This window comes from Lissotriton vulgaris, chromosome 11, assembly GCF_964263255.1.
Source record: "Lissotriton vulgaris chromosome 11, aLisVul1.2, whole genome shotgun sequence".
Classification (NCBI taxonomy): domain Eukaryota; kingdom Metazoa; phylum Chordata; class Amphibia; order Caudata; family Salamandridae; genus Lissotriton; species Lissotriton vulgaris.
In genome coordinates this window covers 1,087,322,150-1,087,344,042 of record NC_141699.1, presented here as the reverse complement: position 1 = coordinate 1,087,344,042, position 21,893 = coordinate 1,087,322,150, and the positions used below count along the sequence as shown (strand labels likewise).

At 44.4% G+C, this 21,893-nt stretch overlaps 1 protein-coding gene across 1 annotated transcript in view; it reads left to right on the top strand.

Moving 5' to 3' along the window:
- The first annotated feature begins 534 nt into the window (after positions 1-534).
- The window catches only part of LOC147684192 (receptor-type tyrosine-protein phosphatase eta-like), a 134,252-nt gene continuing 112,893 nt past the window's right edge, over positions 535-21,893 (top strand). Inside the window, exons 1-3 of the mRNA XM_086942605.1 lie at positions 535-708; positions 795-861; positions 4,943-5,197. Of these exons, the coding sequence (XP_086798731.1) occupies positions 535-708; positions 795-861; positions 4,943-5,197 (496 nt within the window). The remainder of the gene's footprint in view (positions 709-794; positions 862-4,942; positions 5,198-21,893) is intronic.

Sequence of the window (21,893 nt, the reverse complement as noted above, 5' to 3'; positions counted from 1 at the left end):
GAGTGGGAATATCATACCCCACGACATGTGATAATGGAGTGTTGCCAACTAGCACTCTGTGAGAATTGTTTCCGCTTTGAGTCCACGCTATACAAACAACAACATGGGACTAGCATGGGCAGCACTTTTGCGCCGAGCATAGCGGGCCTATATGTCTACCAACTAGAGAAAACCAAAATTCTCAATGAGAGAAATCCCTACAGACACCATATATTGGAATGGAAACGCTACATAGACGACGTTTTCTTAATCTGGCATGGTACAGAAGAAGAAGCAAATTCTTTCCTCACATGGCTAAATACACAGGACCCCTTCCTGAATTTCACGAGCTCCATGAGCAGGACCAACCTAGTGTTCCTAGATTTGAACATATATGCAGACTCAGATAAACTCATCACAACAACACATTTCAAGGAGACAGCTCGCAACTGTCTATTAACGTATGACAGTTTTCATCCTCGCCACCTCACACAGAACCTCCCTTTTGGTCAATTCTTACGACTACGTAGGAATTGTAGCCATAAAAAAGACTACATGATCCAAGCGGAAGACTTGAGCAAAAAGCTGAGATGCAGGAAATATCCTAAGAAACTGATAACAGAAGCAAAAAAGCAGGCAGGAAACAACAACAGAGATGCCCTGCTAGAACCAAAAGAAAAGTCAGAGTCAGAAAACACCAGACCAATCTGCATCACAACATTTAACCAGGTATCAGACACAGTGGCCAAGATAATCAAAAAACATTGGCCTGTGGTCAACAGTGGTGGACTGACAATACCAACCCCAATGTTCAGCCACCGCCGGGGGAAGAACTTGAAAGACTTTCTGGTCCATACTCGCCCAGCACCCACAAACCCCACAGTAAGATCTCAACCACTACCTAGTGGACATTTTCCCTGCAATAATTGCAGTGTCTGCCATTTAACCCCTTCCATGCTCATGACGAGCTCAGCTCGTCATGAGGCACAGTGGAGCTGTGCTGATGACGAGCTGAGCTCGTCATGAACAGTGGTAAATCTTACTTTGCAGCACAAGAGCGGAAAACCTCTAGCAGCCAAGGTGTTAACATCAGTCACAAAAACTGTTTTTTTCAACAACAACACAAAATGGGAACTAAGAGGTTTTTCCAATTGTAACACCTGTGGAGTGGTATACCTGATAACATGCACCTGCAATTTACACTATTTAGGTATGACCACCAGGAAGGTCAGTACCCGCATAGTGGAACACAGGAGCAATATTCGGTGCAAACGAGTCACCACCCGAATGACGAACCACTTCATCGAGCAAAACCACACACCCAATGATCTGACATGGGTAGTGTTAGAAACAGTAAAAAACAAAGACAATCTGGATCGGATTCTGCATGAACGAGAGCAGAGATGGGTGTTCAAATTACATACAGACACCCATGGGCTGAATGATGAAATTCCATGGGGTGCATTCAGAGACTAAAGTGGCCCCGGATTAATAAAATCAAAACATTTAGAAACTGCGGGTATCCTGTAATAACCTCAATACGTCATTCAGAGACCCCATGGGGTTACATGATAACATTACTCAAAACAGTGAGGATTTTATCAACCCAACACTCCTAGAACTCCTATCCTTATTAGTGTGAATGAACCAAGCGCACTAATAATCTTAATCCTCACAAAATCATTTTTCCATCAATCCAAGATCTACATTATCCTAACCATTTCTCTACTAAACCAAGCGGACAAATAACTATCATCTACATCACCCATGAAAGATTCGAAATAACTAACGTTTTTCTTTTTCTAGAAAAAGTTCTAAATATAACAGAACAAAAGCAAACCATTGGAACAAACACGCAAAAACTTTGTATCTAAAAATCTCTTTCAAAAACGGCATCTGTGAACGAGTTTACACACATACTCGTCTAGCCACAATCACATCCTCCCAACATGGCCGCCATACGTCAGACGGTCTAGCCTTCAGAACGCCGAACCCGGAAGAGCGGTGTCAGTATATACTCCGGTCTGCCCGATCACCATTAATATGCAGTCGGGTGAGGATCGAGCAGGTAACCCCGAGCGGTTTTGCTGATAAGGAAGTAAGTACAGCACAACGAAACGAAATGCGATAAAACTGCTATATTGATCGCAAAGAGGGTTCAGACTCTGCTAATTTGAAAACGCGTTTTCTCTGAAGAAACGCTGCTTTAATTATTCTTTTAAAAACCCTACAGCAATGTTTCCACGAGGTGATCCCGCCCTCGCCTGAGACCATGAAGTGCAATTTAGCACCAATCCATGTAAATATGCCTCCTGCTATGACAAAACTATATGTGTATATATGTCGTGTGTCTTGTCTATAGTCACATCAAATCCTGTGTTATTTATATGTGTGAATTCACAAAAACCACGTTTTTTCACTTCATTTTTTATCCTTGCACTGGATTTGAAAGCCAGCACGCACCAATAAGGTGTATAAGGCTCACTCACGCCCTAGACAAATGTGAGATTGCATGTGTGATCCCCTGCTCTGTGAGGGGGATGTTTGCCACTAATCAAGTGTCATTCTCTTTTACAGATACGCCAATGATATACAAGTTTGTATGTATAAAAACGCATGTTTATAATTAACAGCGCAATAGTTTAAACAATCCTATTTATTTAAATATAGGAGTGGAATATACAGGGCTGGACCCTGTATGGTCCTGATGAAAAGCTTGGGGAGCTTAAAACATGTTGACCACAAGACACTGATGTAGCCCAATTTAAGGTTAGATAACAGTGTTACCCCATTTTAGCACATACCAAACTAGGAGCAGAATAAATTGTTGAGGCCCACTAGCACGGTATTTTTATCACACAACCACTCCACCACCACAACACTTTACACCACACATAGCCTTTCACAAATACAGTGCTCCTGCGTAGTTCGCTAGTCGCAGCACGCCCCTTTTCATAGAGAACTGGGATGGCCCCAATGATGAAGCATGTCACCGTGGGGAAACGCCGGTGAGTGAGGGGACTCTAGAAAGAAATGTTTCTTTCTCATGGTAAATACTGACAGAATTACGCAGTACACCATACACACAAACTAGGTCTCTGGGCCCATCACTGTGGGTTCCTGACTTTTTTGAAGTTAATTCAGAGCCATGTAGCCTCTGGACATGGTCCCACTAAAGCCTTCAGTTTTGATAGGAAAGGCTCAGGGCCGAAAAAGTTCAATTTGCACACCCAGGGAGGTTTGCTTGTTGACCCAATACTTTTCTTGCCTTCAGACTGTTAAGATTTCTTCATTCACACTTGGGGCATATTTATGGTTTTTGGTGTGCAGGGAAGCACAGCAAGCTACCTTGCTGCATTGCCCTGCATCACAAGAAAAGGGCAAGAATGCACCCTATCTATCCAATACAACGTATTTCTGTCCTTTTTTCCTAGTGATTGTGCCGTTTTGGCAGCCAAGCGCCAACACAGGCACCCTTGCACCATGGTGCTAGGGGGCCTGTGTTTTAGGCAGGAATGTGTTTTCCAGGTCGGAGTAACTTCTTGCACAAAAGCAATCCCTTGAGACTTTTCCCTCTTTCCTATGTTTGCTGCATACTGAAGCACACATAGAAACTGGAAATACCGCTTCTCCTGTGAAGTCTTATCTTTTTGGTGCATTCCCAGGTTTACAAGGTCTTGTAAATCTGGGAATGCATCAAAAACCATGAAAGTTACGTGGGAACACTCATGCAATGCCCATGGAATGCCTATCAAGGGCAGAGAAATGCAACACAGTGCTTTGGACTGCTTTGTGTTCCTCAATATTTTTTGAGCCACTGAAATCCAAGCAAAGCGGCATTGCGTGGTTTTAAAACTGTGCCTCAAAGTTTGTGTCGCTCCTGCACCACATTGCGTGGTGCAAGGTTGACACGAACTGGGGCATATATATGGCCCTTTTTTTATTTTTTGAAGCACAGCATTCTCCATCAGGGCAAGGCTGCAGGCTGAATCTGGGAAATTCCTATTAAAATCAGAAAGGATTGGTGCAAGGTTCTGCTGAACATGTCTTTCAAATGCAAAAAGAACAATTGATGGACAGAATGCGGAACAATGTCATACATCCACCCCATTACAGAGATTTGGGCCTTAATCTATAGTTTTTTTGCTCACCATGCCATTCGAGTTTGAACCCAGCCATATGCAAATGAGTTTCCAAACCTCATTAAGGTCACTCACTCTCAGGGTAGTTGCAGTCAGGCTAATGGAATTAGCTTTTTCAAAAACCTCCAGCTGGGAAATGGTAATATTCTTAAAGATACTTTTCAGATATATTTATTAAAAATCTAACTTTACCATTGAATTGAGTTATTAATATATATTGAAAATAGTGGTTGAACATATTCTCTAGATTGTCACAAACCTTTGCTAACAGAATTGATATTTTAATCTGCACTTCACAGGACAGCCAGAACGTTTCACAGTGAAAATAGCTTTCGGGGGCTTTTCAGTGAAACAAGGTCATATTAGATTTCTACATGCCCCATTTTAAAATACCATGCAACCTAAACTATAAGCTGCAAAGTATTGATAGGTGTGACTCATTAATAATGAATTGGAAGTTTTCTTCTATCAAAAGGATTATTTTGACAGGTTCGGCCACAGATTTATATTGGACTTAGTCAGGCCTAAAACCAAGTCTTCCATTTCACACTACTGGACTGCACAATAAAGGCTGCACTCCACAGGTGACATTTAACTTTTCATGCTGTGAGTACAGGTTCTACTCCATGTACTATGGCCTTCAAAGAGAGTTAGATAGGTGAATCAGGGGCTAGCCACATGTTTACATGTTCTAGGGGTCAGAGTAAATTCACTGGGCACTGTTCCACACTTACCTAAGGTGCAACATCTTCAAACATGCAATATAATTAGCAAAAAAAATGTATGTAACAGTGACTTATGTTCCTTTATTTTTCTTTTAGTGCCCAATGTCACCAATAATCTGCATTTCACCGAAGTTACCATCGATTCAGTTTCCCTTAGTTGGCTTCCACCGACTGGCAACAAAAGCTTCTATTTCATAGAAGTGTTTGGTAACCCATACTCAAATATGGCAATAGGCTATGAAAATGTGTCTATCACAAATTTAATACCTGGGAATTGCTACACTTTCTTCGTCGCAGCTGTGGCTGGAAATAGACTTCGGGGAACGAGCAGCAGGATATCATTATGCACAGGTGAGCATTTTTCATATGAAATTGAAACAATGTTTACAGTTTGCAATTTTATGTGCAATATCAATGTTAAGAAGCTTTATATAACAATGTTTAAAATGATAAAATAATAATGCTCAATTGTTGTGGATTTGTATAAAGTATGGGTATAAGAAAGTGAATTACTAATTGGGGTGTATATTAGTCCACAACAATTAATAAAGTCACTAAACTGTTACAAAGTTACTGAAAATGTGTATAACATTTAAAAATACCAAAAAAAGTAAAACGTTAAAATCACAACACAATGAAAATTTAAATCAAATTTGTAAAAAAAAAAGAGGAACACCTAATAAACTAAATAACACCAAAACAACAAAAATCTGAAAAATGAGGGAGCGGAGAGATTAAATTTAAAAGATTAAAGAGAAAAGCGCAGTAACAAATAAAAGAGACAATTTAAGGTAATGTTGGAATGTGCTTGAGACCTAGGCATGATTTCAGGCTGACTGTGACAGAGCACGGGTCGGATACACTCAACAGGTTCATCCCAATCTACGATTTTTACCTTCTGACTCAGTCTCTGAAATTCAAGTTGAAACCCTCCTGCGGGGCAAGGTTGCAGACTGTAACTGAGGAAGTCCATTCGAAGCCCGGTAGCCTCTGGACATTATCCGACTAAAGCCATCGATTTTGGCAGGAAAATCTAAGAGCCAAAAAAAGTACATTTGCACAGCCAAAGAGGCCCGCTTGTTAGCAGGATACTTTCCCTGCCTTCAGCATCAAGATTTCTTCGTTCACACTTGAGGGCATATTTATTTGCCTAGCCCTGCATCACAGGAAAGAATGCACCATATTTATTGAGTACGGCTCATGTCTGACCTTTTCCCTTGTGCTGGTGCCGCTTTGGCAGCTTAACACCAATGCAGACTCCTTTGCACCATGGTGCAAGGGTGCCGTGATGTAGGCAGGATTTTGTTTTTTTTTCCGGTAGGAGCACCTTCATGCACTAAAACATTCCTGAAAGGCTTTTTTCTCCTTCTATGTGTGCTGCAGTATGCAGAACACAAAAAAGAGAAAATAACGAGGACAAATAAGGGTATTTCTCCTCATTATGCATCTCCTGAGAAGGAGTATATTTTTGGTGCATTCCCAGGTTTACAAGGTATTGTAAATCTAGGAATGCATCAAAAGCCATGAGAGTTGTGCGGGAACACTCTTGCAACACCCATGCAATGCCTGCACAGGGCAGAGTAATGCTTTGGCCTGCATTGTGTTACTTCATATTTTTTGAGCCACTCAAAGCCAAGCAAAGCGGCATTGCGCAGGTTTAGAAATATTACTTAAACTTTCTGTTGTCTTGCACCCGATTGAGTGGTGAACAAAAACTTGGTCATATATATGGCCCTTTTTTTTAAGCACATCATTCTCCATCAGGACAAGGTTGCAAGCTGAATCCGGAAATTAAAATCAGAAAGGATTGGCACAAGGGTGTGCTGAACATATTTTTCAGGCATCAAAAATCTCTGAGTGGGACTAAATTGAAATCTTTGACTGCTAAATTTACACCTTGATTGGATTTTTTTGTGTGGTTGGTTCAGGCAATCTGGCAATTCACCTCACTGCAAACTATCCACATTGTGCTACTCAAATGTAAATCCAGAGGCGTAGCTAGAGCTTGTGGCGCCCGGGGCTATCCTTCAGATTGCCGCCCCCTAACGGGTGCTGCTGAAAAAGGACACGTAGAGACACGTAGTATCGACACTAATAGTTACCTCGATCATGCAAGTTACATACACATACATGACACGGTCCAGGGCTACACAGCCCGTCCCCTAAATAGGGCCGCCTGGGGCAGACCGCCCCCACCTACCTACGACGCTGAAGGAAAAGCAGAAGGAAACCCAAAACTTACATCAGTTCTACCTACCCTGTTTGTGACATCTCACTCATAACATCGCAGCTTGTGCCGGACCCTTGTCCCCTGTCTCCTAGCTGCCCGTCCATGACCTCAGCAATGTCTGCAGACCGGTCCGCCACAATGGGTTTGACCACGATTCCCCTGGAAGCACCTTCAGGATACTACAGGTGAGTCCAATGTACCTGATCACTAGACTAACTTGAGTTCTGCAGTTGGGGCAGTACCAGCCCTGCAGTCGAAGCCTTCTCACTCCACCCAAGCCCCCCATGAGAGCTCAGTAGAAGCCATCCCATGTGCCCCTCCCAGGAGAGAGCAGTGGAGCCATCCACTGCCCCAGCCGCAGAAGAACTACATACCCTGGCCCCCAATCCCAAGAGAGAGCAGTGTAACCATCCTACTTCTCCCTCCCGCCAAACAGAGAGCATTCAACACCAACTCAGTGTCGCCTACGGTCACTACAGTATAGTAGTGTCAGTTTTTAAAGACTGTCAGTGCTCTGAAAGCATTTCAATAAGCTGGAGTGTCAGGCCAGAGAATGCAGTAGAATGTGAAAAATGCAGGTTTTACCTACCCAGGCCAGAAGGGGGATCTGACCCGTGTCCCATCGTAGAGACTGCCTTGACCCTGCACCTGTCACTAGAGAGAGCCCCATGCCCACAAAAAATATGTGAAAATCTATAGAAATATTTTCATATTTTTGTGGGGGGGGAGGGTATACTAGGAGGGGACAGCCCACGGAATCTGCAGAAAGAAACAGTGGCAATGTATACTAATAACAGTTTCCCAATGTAATATTAAAATGAATTGCACCCAAGGTGACTCAATTCAATATTCCTGAAAGTTTAGAAAGCAAAGTAAATGAATGTGAGTCCTGATATCACGGTATGTACATGTTCTCACAAACATCTCTCGTTAGCACATGAGTAATGCCAAGGTCTCTGCACCTTCATATCGCCCGCGCTCTTTTTGTGTGTGTTACTAAGAACACACAGGTGTTGCTTGCCACATTCACTCTTCAGCTGTAAATGTCCACTTCAGCATAGACTTACTTTACTGACCTGACGCTGTAATAAAAAACAAGCACTGGCAGAGCCAAAAGGTTTTGCTTATTAGAGCCATTGCTTTGGCAATGCTTTGTAGCCATGCTGTACAGCAGTGCAGATGCTTTGCAGTGTGGCTAAAACTAATTTTAAATGGCACTAATACACAGCCAGGGCTAATGCACTTTTACCCGATACGGCCCCTTACACTATCCCAACTATCAGATATCCCAATCTTCCCTCACACCATCCCTTTCTACCTTCAGTCTAGCTCTTCAATGCTCAAAGGATCGCTCCCCTTTCAACCTAACCTCCTTTACCCAAACAGCATCAAAACAACATCTCCAACACTAAAACTGCCCCATCTTCTCGCTACCTCATACTTTTAGGATACCTCTCCACTCAAATTACTTCCTATTGTCAAAGAACTCTGCCTACAGTCAGAGTACCTCCACTTACTACCATCTAGAACATGGTCACCCCTTCAAACAAACTACCCCTACCTTCATGCGAACTCCACCTTCAAACTACCCCTTCAATGCTGAAACTACCTCCAGTTGTAAACTATTCCCTTTCAACTTCCTCCCCAGCACTGAAGCTACCCTATATTCTGTCACATCCCAACTGTCCTCTAAATACTTGCAACTTTCAAACTGTCCCCACCTCCTACCTACTACTCCTATACTCAGTCTCCCAGTATCAACTTACCCTGCGAACTCATCATGACACATTTTACCTGAGCAAATCTTCGATGTCACAATGTCAGCCTTAATACCCCATGCCCCTTGTCTTTCACTATACCAAGGATATCTAGAACTGGTCTTATTTACTGATACTGAAATTCACCCTCTCTCATCTTACTTTTTATTATTCCATACATTATAATATATATATGTAACAACATAATGTTGAGTAATCTAATTCTAGTCGTGTAGCACAAAACCCCTTAGAATTCTTGCAAAGTGAGTGTAATGTGGTAGGAACCACACCAACAGGCCTAGAACTCCAAGCAAAGCCATATCAACTAAACTAAAGCCATAAAAACTAGCGTAGCCCAGTACAAACAACAGACAATGGGAAATTCCAAAATATTTCAAAGCATATGAGGTGTAATATTGGCTAAAATTACAAACAGTGCCCAATTTACCCTTAGGAGGCTGTCTGCATGAAAGAATTATTTTCAAGGGTTTACTCAAAACACAAAACTCATACAAAGTATTATTTTTCGGTCTTTGCTTAACTGAAAATTCATATTTATTGTCACAAATAACAGTTATTTGCATGTGTGTGGCTGATGCCATCATTGTGGCACAATGCGCAGTATATACAATGCACTGCTAATTTTGGTTGTGCAAGAGAGACTATTGCACATAATTGCATAGTGTGAATCTTGGTAAATCTGCTCACAAGTGTACTGAGTTTAGAACGTGCTAGATCAGTAAATGCATGCAAACATAATTAACCCTTCAATACCCAAACTACTCCATACTCCTACTAACTCTGCCTTATATTAACCCATCCTATATTTACACTATCCAACCTTTAAATTACTCCTTTATACATTATATCACCATAAGTCATACACTACACTCCGGTTTTAAAAACTGCCTCTTCAGACCCACTCTGCTCTCCTACCTTTAAAGTACACCTTATAATCTTAAACAACATCTTACCTGTAAAATGCCATTCCAACCTTCAAAACACTGCTCCTTCTCAAACTACAAAGCCTCCTGCTCTACTAACGCATCCCATTATTCTACGGATGATGAAAATGCCACAATATTTGAATGTTATGCAAAGTAAAAATATGGAAACTGCAACACGCAACAAATACACAAAGAGCTTTAAAAGTCTACAGAATTTCTGCGTGGTCATCGATTTTATACTCTTTGCTCCTTGTGGCCCGCAGGCACTGGAAGAACAGAAGCTCGCGGAAAGGGGGTTGAGTGAGGAGAGGGGTGTCACTGAACCCCTGGCAAACCAGCAGTATCTGTGTCATCATACCTGCCAAGGTTTCAGGTTGCTTTGTGTGACCTTTTTATCAAACAACATTGGTCCCATGCATACAAGAGAGTTGAGAACAAATAAAATATAGACAGAGTTAATCTATATTTAGAGAGACATGTCCAGCCCGACAGTGGTCTTTCAGAGTTTTTACTCAAAATTCATGTAGTTAAATCACATAAAGTACCTTCCACAGGTCAGCCAGTGTGGAACACAAGCCTGTGCCCAGCACTTACAGAACGGGTACAAAGGGTGCATATAGAAAGCAAAGAAGGGCTTTATAAGGCAAAGCAAAATTCTCTGACATAAATGCAATTGTACAGAGTATCACAACTAAGCACCTTAAAAACACATAGTAATCACGTTTTAGTTTTAGTGCTTAAAAGGTCGACGGCGTTTCGGACCCCTAGTAAATCACAGGGTCCATCATCAGGACAATTACAATGAAAAGCCTTAAAATTGATTTAGCCTCTAAATGCCGAAGTGCCTCGGAGGATAGAGGCCGAGTGAGTCTGGAGGGTGATGCTTACCGAAGTGCCTCGGAGGGTAGAGGCCGGATATTAAGCGACCGCCCACAATCGGGCGGCGGTAGCCGCAATACTCAGTGGTATCCGTCGGCAGCCAGGGGACCGGGTCAGTCGGTAGAAGATATAGCTTCCTGGCGTGCTCACAGGGGAGTCATTGTGTGACCTTATCATAGTTTCAATATAATTATGAGTGACATTTCAATGACTATGAGTGATGTTTTCTCATGACTGTCAATTGTCCTACCACTTTGACAGCGGGCCCCAGCTATACGAGTGCAGTAGTGTCAATGCTAGCCTACCCAGGTAGAGGGGCCCGATTTCCCTGCTTAGCTGAAAGTCGCTGTTCCTGCCCTTGCAGCCAACTGGGTCTTGTGGCGCCATCGAGTACAAGTATTGGGAAGTCTTGTATGCTCGGTGGTACGCGGAAAATCAACATGCTGCTCTCGCCCTGCAAGGGGGAGGGGGCGGTATTACAGTCCCAATCCTGTGGTGCCACTATCAATGCTGTCCCTGTTTACCAGGAGGGCACCTGGTAAAGCACCTGCCCCACACATATGCAGTGTAATCTAGGGCTGTGCAGACCAGAAGTGCAGAGATGCCACCTGCCTGTAAAAATTACCCCAAACCCAAGCGGTCCGGCCCGGTTGGAAGCACATGACACATGCAACTCTAGGACAGCCACCGGGTCAACATAGGGGTATTATTTAAGGGGTCAGCCTCATGCTGGGATACAAATGGCCGAGCGGCAGCCTGAGCATGTGCTGGGGTGTGGTTTATGTGGTGCCGCGAAAAACTACAGTGTGGAGTCACATAGAATTAGAAGTATGAATTGCACTAAGGACATTTTTATTAAAAGTCTGACTCACCTTGCGAGCTGTGGCATTTCGCTTTAAAAGACTGCCAAGTGGCCGCAACAACTGACTCCTTGGGCAAACGGCCCTGCCACCTGGGCATTCACACTCGGCTCAGCAGAGCAGCTCAGCGGAGTGATCTGGCTCCAGCGGCCGCCGCGGTCCCTGGAGTTGGGTCCAATCGCAACAGCGCAGAGGATCATCACTGATTTGAATATTTTACAGCAGCCTCCAGAACATTATATTGATGAATTCCATCCTAAGCCGCCTGTAGCGCTAGCGACACTTTTAAGTCTTCCTCACGAGTGCTGACGTCACAGTAGCCATTGGGCACTGTCTATCCTGACATCAGACGATGCAAAGCACACGAATAGGGTACGGCATCTACTGTACAGAGCAGGGTTTTTTTTTTCGTTACAATCTGTTACACTAGAACGCAAACAGAAAGGGTTAAGGAATCACCAGCAGCCCTACCCACCACCCCGCCTCCGGCACAGTAGGACACTTCATGGAAAAGGGTCCTATCCCGGGGTGTCAGGCACCATAGCTGATTCACCCACCATCATCAGGGAATGGTGGTAGGGGTGCAGGAATCCATCCCAACCCCTGAACGCCCTCTGCTTGGCTGCACCGGAAGTAGTGGGCTGCTCAGACGTCACGAGGTTGCTTGGAACACGAGGCAGACTGCCACACAAGCACTCATCAGCAGGCTGGAATACGATAACACTATACACTGGCATCTCCAAACAACTCAGACACAGACTCCAGACCTTCAGGAAAGCAGCCGTAAGTCATACTCAACCTCCCACGCCACACCCACATTGCACCACAACTCAGGAACCATCACTGGATCGCCCTACACAAGTGCAGCCAATTCAAACTACTCACATCCACACATACAAAGCCCTACACAACGCAGGACCAGAATACCTGAAGAGCCGCATACACTTTACTCAACCCACAAGACACCTTTGCTCGGCCTCATTCTCACACATGTCCCGCATCTGCAAAACCAAAACTGGAGGTTGCTCATTCTCCTACATTGCACAAAAGAGTTGGAACAAACTCCCTCAACACATCAGGAGGCTCCTCCTTACTTACGGAGTTCTGCAAGAAGCTGAAGACCTGGCTCTTCATACAAGTAGCTTGGGACCACACAAACATATGTACATTTGTAAAGCGCACGTATCACCCGAAGGTGTATATTGCCACCCAACTCAATGGTACTCATTTTATCGACCTCACATGGATGAAAGGCTGAGTGGACCCGCCATGATTAGAACTTGTGTCCATGAGGTCTAACACAGGCCCCTGTAGTGGATGCATTTGTCCACTGCACCACCAGACCCGGACCACACACCTTACCCAAGAGCCTGGATACCCTTTCGGGTGATTATTGCACTATGCAAACCAATATAGCAACCTTGTTGAAATCAAAACCAAATCCCTTCCATGGGAATAGTCGGGGCAGCAGGCTAAGTCTGATCAGAGGTCAAATAATGAGGGATATAACCTTGAAAAAGAAAATACTTTTAAAACACCACGCAGACATAGAAAAGCAGGTGGAAGAGCTTAACCATACCAATTAACCATACCAATAATGCAAATTATAATAGAAGACCTCAGCACTTTTCTACAGGCCAAACATAACCTTAAACAACTCCTCACCAACAAAACAATGTGGTTTGATCTCAAACAACGCTATTATCAGGATGGAGGAAAAAGCTGGGCGCGTACTCTCATTGCAAATACCAAAGCAAGAAGCACAGACTTCAATACTGGCAATAAGGAACACATAGGGGAATATAGTCCCACATCCATGAGAAATATTGGAAGTATCATAATATATAACTTTACACAGCTGCTTGGCCTCGCACTGCAATGAATGAGAAAGCCTATTCCTCCAATCTCTGTATCGCACAATTAAGACTAGATCTGAAACTCTCCCTAAAACATGACATAACGAAGGATGCAATAGCAAAAGTGCTGATGGACAAGTTACCAGGAATTGATGGATACCGGCTTTTGGAAAACTGCAAGCTCAATAAACTGACCCTTAAACTCTTTCTATGCAAACTATTTAAAGAAATAGAAAATAGGAGCCCACCCCAGCAAGAAACATATTGCCATAATTGTACACATACTAAAACCCAGATAAGGACCTTTTAAAATGTGTCAGCTGCAACAGGCCCCATCCGGGTGTCAGGCATCATAGCTGATTCACCCACCATTATCGGGGAGTGTTGGTAGGGGTGCAGGAATCCATTCAAACCCTGCACGCCCTCTCCTTGGCAGCACCGGAAGTAGTGGGCTGCTCAGACATCAAGAGGTGCACGTTCTGGAACTTTTGCAGGCAAGTCACGTGCTTGCGCAGAGCTTGCACTTCAACCGGCGGCCGTGCTGCACTGGCCCCTTGCGGCGTCCTTTATCATTTATTTGGGTACACTGACTGTGAGTGTCCCCAAATAAATTATAAAGGCCACCGTAATGGGCCAGTGCAGCACGGCCGCCGCCCCAAAAATTGTGCCGCCTGGGGCGGACCGCCCAAACCACCCCCCCTAGCTACGCCACTCTGTAAATCCTACATAACACATGACTTCTGCCCCTGAAAGTGAGCCGTGGGACAGCCAAGGTGTGTTTACAGAAATGGTGGTCCATTCCTCCTCAGCTACATGAAACGCATCCTAGGAACAACTTCTTCCCTCATTGCTGTGGTGTCCAACTGGTTACCTTTGGCTTAGAGGACAAAGGCTTCTCTATCCTCCAGTCTCTTCTTACAATGACCAATGAATTGACAGGCTTCACCTTTATCCTTTTCAAGTTATTCACAATTCTGGAACCTTGCCAGCTGCCCTTCCTGAGCTGATAGTGGTTGCTGTGCCGTATGTCCAGTATATCCTATCACAAAACTATACAAAAACTGTGGGATGAAATGCTTAAAGTAATCTCAGTCGACCGGTATTTACTCAAGGCTGTATACCACTCCAACATTATTTTGCACAACATCTGAGATTTCCTAATAGAAATTCCTACTCTGCAGAGAATCTCTATTAGGATATCTCTATTTAGGAAATGCAAAATGGAATGTAAAAAATTTAGAGATTTCCTAATACGGATTCCTTCTTTGTAGGAATGGCTATTAAGAAATCCCTATTTATGAGATGCTAAACTAACTATTCTTGTGGGACCAAAGACCCATAGGTGTGAATGGTTTAGCATAAAGGCCCTCTTTATGCTGCCTAAAAAGAAGTGGTGCGCATGTAGAGCCCCAGGGGCAAGTATGTGCCTCACTGTGCTTTTTACGAATTGGACCTGGTTAGAAATGGCTTGGAATCGATGGTGATAGCATTTCCTAAATGCGCATTTTGCATTTAGGAAATGCTTTGTACATGTGGTTAGGGAATCGCAAATAGGAAATCCCTATTTGCGATTTACTATTTAGGGAATTGCAAAATGACATTTCTACTGGGTAGAAACCACATTTCCTGATTCCCCATCTGCCTTTGTAGAGATTTAAAGGCTATTTAGCATTTTTAAAGGACCGAAATAGAGATTTGGTCTGTTTAAGAATGCAAAATTCTTTCGGACATCTGACCCTAAGTGTGCAACCAATCATGTTTGTGCAGCATAATGAGGACAAGGACCTTTTAAATAAGGTGTTGGGTGTCTGTATTACAGAGAACTTGTTATTAACAACCCTTGCAAGATGTGTACTCCTACAGTTGAAGGCATTTATGGCAATGGAATCCTTCAATGGTACCACCTGACTGTCCACAATCGTTAGCAAAGGAAGAACGGCTATTTGAACATTTGGAACTAGACCTGCTTTCAGGCATTGGTGTTTCACATCGATGCAGTCCATTAACCTGCTAGTGTACAGGAATATGCTAGAGGTCCACCAATGCCAAAGATGGGTATCAGGCACATTTTGCTGCCTGTTTACACCAAAGTTAACTATTCATAGGACTTGCAGTGCTCCAGCAAAAATCTTTCCCACTCCTGAAAACTTAAGATGATGATGCTATCCATGAATTCAAACCTTTTAATATGCATCACAGGTCGCCAGGGCAGTTCACTCTTTGACCTAAATAAATGCATGCCATCATTATGATTTCTACCCCATATCTACATTGTTAGCTATTAAAATAATCCTACAACTTGTCATACATAATCTTTTATCTCTATGAACAGACAGCTTAGCTTTTCACTCCCCTCTTCAAATTGTTGCTCCTACTTTTATAATCAGGCGGAGTCCCGGCGTTAAGGCCTCATGTCTGTGCAGCAGCATGGTCTCCTCTTATTCCTTCCCATGCTTCACCATGGACTCTGGGCTGAAAATCAAGAACCACTCTATGGAGCATACATTGTTAACACTTGTATCAAACAAAGAGAGTGGAGTAAGGGCAGTAAAACCAAGGCAAAGGGAGTGCAGTGAATTGGAGTTGGATATATAGGGATCTCCAAACTCCAGGCAGGGGAGAGGTGGAAGGGAGGCCAACCCTCATAGGTCCTGAAGTCCCTCTGACTGAGGAGCCTTCAAAAGGCTGTGGAGGTCTCTGTTGTATCAGGTAAGTAACAGTATGGCAGGACAGAGCTGCAAGAGAAGGTTAATTACAAGGTCAAAGTTTATTGTGAGGTCTGTGGTTGGGCGTATGAATCCTTGAGGTTTCCCCACAGTAAACCAGACTAGGGGGCAACCCTGCAGCTTTTAGTCTTTCCATGTCTGTTTGTTGCTTATTAGCTTCTTTCAGAGTTTCCTGGAGTTGTTTTGGTGGAGCCATCCAGCGTGTGCCATATCACGGTAGAGAAGTCCAAAAATAAATCTCACTGTGCTTTATAATTAATACCATGCTCCAGACTGTGGATGAACATCAGTAGATATCGCTTCCAGCATCTGCAGAGTATCCTTTCACATTTTTTTTTTTTTAAACAGTTCTTTATTCAGTACATTTTTACATTAGTCCCTTCCCAATTTTAATCCCTCCCCACCCAAGCCCAGCCAGCTTATACACTTTTTTGGTCACGAATTTCATTACTAAAACATAGATATATACACTTATTTCACTAGTTCTTGCTAATTATGGTAACATATGATGAATAACATACTAGCACATTATTAAAGAAAAAGGTAAAGGAGAAGAAAAGAAAAGTAGCTAGAATATTAAATCCATAAGTTATAAAAGTAAGGGATATTTATTTTCTATTTCCATATTCATTCATCAATTTGTTGGCTTGCTATTAAGTCATGTTATTTTCACATGACTTATAAGTTACTTGTTGCCTATCATTATTTGTTATCTTGCAGCCAATTAATTAGGGGGCCCCAAATCTCGAGACCCCTTTTTTTCTTATGTATCCCCTTCCTCCTGTATATAGCTATTTCAAGGCTATAGCTAGCTAGAAGTCTTGATCGCCACTGTTGGAATACCAGAGGCGTTGGATCCAGCCATCCAGTTGCTAAACAGATCCTAAAGATGGCCATGGATATGGATATCAAGCCCTGTGTTTCCCTGGATCTTAAACCTTGTTCTAATCCCAACATTATTTCTGTTGTCGTGATAACGATTGGACTTTGAAAAATTTCAGAAAGAAATTTAGAAATTTCTGATCTGATAATAGTTAATGAATGGCATGTGGCAAATATGTGTACTATATCGGCGGCATGTGTAGCGCATTTTGGACAATTCGTACCTTTACACATGCTCCATTTGGCAATCTGAGACGGTGTGTAATATAGTTGAAAGAAAGTCTTATAATATTGAGCCTGTAATTTCGTAGATATTAATGATGTTTGAGAAAGTTGAAATGCTGATTGTACGCCGTCTATAGTGATATTCAGTTTATTTTGCCATTTAAGACAATGTCTATCCAGATCATCTGGTAGCAGTGAGATTAAAGTTTTATAAATATCTCCTATTTTTATAGGGGACTTGCCTATAATATCTTCTATAATCGGGACTTTATGAAACTCGGCCCTGCCTCCCCCTTTTTTTATTTTAAAATCTCTAATTTGGAGGTATTTGAAAAAATCCCTATGTTCAAGCCCAAATTCCATCTTTAGTACCTCAAAAGATTTAATGGCCAATGGTGAAAAAAATACCCCCAAATGTGTAATCCCAGTATTGGTCCATCTGATCGTGCATATATCATGAAATATTCCTGGGAGGTTGTGATTTCGGATGAGACTAGTATAATGAGAGTATCTGCCTATTCTTAATAATTTCCGGATGTTATACCAAGCGCTGTAGATACCTAACAGTGTTTTAAATCAGACTTTTTTGAAGTGATTGTCATATTTTAGTCGCCATAAATGATCACCAGTTTCTGCTCCCAGAATAAATCTGCGCGGAGAGGGGACGTCCCCTTCAATAATCCGAGAATCATCTGACATAAGTAAGCCTTTGCTGTAGCTCAATAATGAAGCCCACCAATATATTTTAAGATTTGGGGCTGCAAGACCCCCTCTCATTCTTGGAAGTGAGATGTGCTTATATGCTCGCCGTGTCTTTTGATATCCCCCTATGAATCGAGAAAAAAGCGTTTCGATTTGTTTGAATATTAGTGTATCGAAATTTAAACATATAGTACGAAAAAAATATAAAAACTTTGGTAAATAAATAATTTTAATTACATTGCATCTCCCTATAAGAGTTAAATGTAAATTGTTTAGTCTGCTCAAGTTGTCCGATGATTGTTTTAGGAGGGGATCTATATTGATTTTGACAAGTTCGTCCAGATTAGAGGTGATATTAACACCAAGATATGTAGCATTTCTGACTATTCTTTCATCACTTGGATCGTACTCCTGCGGCACAGCCGGGAGCTTTGTTGTTTTAACTAACTGCGCTGAATTTTTAACTTTGTGTGTAATTTGAAAACTGTAAAAACCCACCTTTCTACCCCGACTGCACCAAGACTGGGGGCTTCATCTCCCTCGCTCACCGCCTAGCAGCAGAGCTAAACGCTGCAGCGGGAAACGCCCTAAACTATCGCCGCCATCAGCGAGTGAGCCGGTCCTGTGGCCACGCCCACTCGCTCGAGGCCACGCCCACTCCGCCCTTAAAAGCCGAGCTGATTGCAAGCTCTGCTCAGATCGTACTCCTGAGGCACAGCCGGGAGCTTTGTTGTTTTAACTAACTGCGCTGAATTTTTAACTTTATGTGTAGCGGGAAACGCCCTAAACTATCGCCGCCATCAGCGAGTGAGCCGGTCCTGTGGCCACGCCCACTCGCTCGAGGCCACGCCCACTCCGCCCTTAAAAGCCGAGCTGATTGCAAGCTCCGCTCAGATCGTACTCCTGAGGCACAGCCGGGAGCTTTGTTGTTTTAACTAACTGCGCTGAATTTTTAACTTTGTGTGTAATTTGAAAACTGTAAAAACCCACCTTTCTACCCCGACTGCACCAAGACTGGGGGCTTCATCTCCCTCGCTCACCGCCTAGCAGCAGAGCTAAACGCTGCAGCGGGAAACGCCCTAAACTATCGCCGCCATCAGCGAGTGAGCCGGTCCTGTGGCCACGCCCACTCGCTCGAGGCCATGCCCACTCCGCCCTTAAAAGCCGAGCTGATTGCAAGCTCCGCTCAGATCGTACTCCTGAGGCACAGCCGGGAGCTTTGTTGTTTTAACTAACTGCACTGAATTTTTTACTTTGTGTGTAATTTGAAAACTGTAAAAACCCACCTTTCTACCCCGACTGCACCAAGACTGGGGGCTTCATCTCCCTCGCTCACCGCCTAGCAGCAGAGCTAAACGCTGCAGCGGGAAACGCCCTAAACTATCGCCGCCATCAGCGAGTGAGCCGGTCCTGTGGCCACGCCCACTCGCTCGAGGCCACGCCCCCTCCGCCCTTAAAAGCCGAGCTGATTGCAAGCTCCGCTCAGATCGTACTCCTGAGGCACAGCCGGGAGCTTTGTTGTTTTAACTAACTGCGCTGAATTTTTAACTTTGTGTGTAATTTGAAAACTGTAAAAACCCACCTTTCTACCCCGACTGCACCAAGACTGGGGGCGTCATCTCCCTCGCTCACCGCCTAGCAGCAGAGCTAAACGCTGCAGCGGGAAACGCCCTAAACTATCGCCGCCATCAGCGAGTGAGCCGGTCCTGTGGCCACGCCCACTCGATCGAGGCCACGCCCACTCTGCCCATAAAAACATGTGCACTTCACGTACGCGCAGCGGGCGCGCCGGCAGCGCGCCTAAGGCAAGCCCGTCTGGGCCTGTCTGGGCCCGTCCGGGCCCAGCCGGACCCAGGCCCAGGAACTCTGCCGGATTTGCCTCATGACCGCTTGGTGTACAAAAGCGACATGCTTCGGGCTCTTCACCCGGAAAAACCCAGAGTGTCATTATATCCACACCGAAGGGAAACTCTTTATCAACTGTGCACGCTGTAACCCAGTCGAACAGATCTCGGGAAAGCCCGGACTACAGATTGGCCTCCTTAACTGCCGTTCCCTCCCCAAGCATGCGCACGAAACCAACCTGCTGATACTGGACCTAGGCCTGGATGCACTGTTTCTCACAGAAACCTGGCTCTCTGCTAGCACGGACTCTGACATTGTCAATGCCCTACCCCCAGGCTATCTTATTCAAACCCTGCACAGACCCAAAGGGAGAGGAGGGGGGCTGGCAATAATCCATAGAGAACACCTTGTCTGCAGAACCAGCAGTGCCAACATTGAAGACTGCGAAAGCTGCCACCTCGCCCTCCAAATTTCCCCGGCACACTCTCTTTCAGGTCTGCTGATCTACCGCCCTCCGGGTTATCCAGGTAAATTTCTCAACGCCCTGACTGACACGGTGTCACAATCAGCTTCCTCCACCCGAACTTTCTCCTTGTGGGCGACCTCAATCTGCACCTTACAGACCCCACAGATTCTACAGCATCTGATATCCTTCAGGACTTTATGTCATTTAACATCCGTTTGGTCAATAACGAACCCACTCACGATAAGGGACACCTTTTGGATCCCGTCCTGACCAACATCGTGGATATCACCACGGGCCCCCCTCTCCCCCTTCCTTGGACAGACCACTTCCTAATTCCGATCTTCTGGCATCCACTTATAGCACCCCCCCAACCCTCCAAAATCCGAATCACAGACCGACGTTGGCACAAACTTATACCGGATGAATGGGCCAGTATTCTCTCAGATTCTACACCCGCCCTCTCCACTGATCCGGTCACGGCCGATGAACAGTTCAATTCCTGGCTTACATCCTCACTGGATAAACTCCTCCCCAATACTACCACTCTCAAACACAGCAAACGAGTGAACCCCGCTCCCTGGTACACTCGGGCACTTAAATCTCTGCGACAGGAATGCATGAGATCAGAACGTTCCTGGAGGAAGGATAAGTCTAAGGTAAAGAAGGACGCCTACCATACTGCATTACAAAGTTACAAAACCGCCCTCCGCATGACCAAAAGTCTATTCTTCCAAGAAAGAATAGAAAACTCCGCCTGCTCCAGTAAGGAATCTTTTATGATTTTAAAAGAACTCCTCAAAGTCCCAGACCCCGGGCCTAAAAATCCACCTGACCCCAAGGCAGATCAGGAAAAATGCTATAAATTAGCTAATTTCTTCCAGGAGAAAATCCAGAAAATCCTCGACTCTATCCCAACTACAAACTCGAGCGAGGAAAAAGTGATCAACTTTATTCCTACCCCCCCCTGTCTCACTTCTTGGGGACAAGTGACTGCCGAAGATGTCGAAAGCACGCTTAATACCATTAAAAGCGGATCTCCCAGAGACCCTGCCCCACTGCACATCCTCAAGAGAGTAGCACCCACGATTGTTCCCCCCCTTACCCATCTCATCAATGCCTCATTTCAACAGGGAGTCGTCCCCTCCAGCTGGAAGGCGGCAATCGTCAAGGCATTACTAAAAAAAACTTCCCTAGACCCTGCCGACCTGACCAATTACAGGCCAATCTCTCTTCTCCCGGGAACTAGCAAGATCGCCGAAAAGATTGTGAATAGAAAACTTTCACAATTCTTAGAGACCAATAACCGGCTTAAAAGCTCGCAGACGGGATTCCGCCCAGGGCAGGGCACCGACATCGCCCTCCTTGCGGCAGTGGAGGAGGCCAGAGCACTTTTAGACGCGGGAGGATCAGTGGCAGTGATCCTCCTCGACCTCAGTGTGGCCTTCGACACCGTCAACCACCAACTCCTTATCCACCGACTCAGGAGTGCTGGTATTGAAGGGACCGCACTGGCCTGGCTATCGTCCTTCTTGGATCAACGCTCCTTTCAGATCTGGGAGAATATTACCCGTTCCTCCGAAACACCCCTCCAATGTGGCGTGCCTCAGGGCTCCTCCCTGAGCCCCACATTATTTAATATCTACATGTCCCCATTGGAGGAGGTTGTCATTCC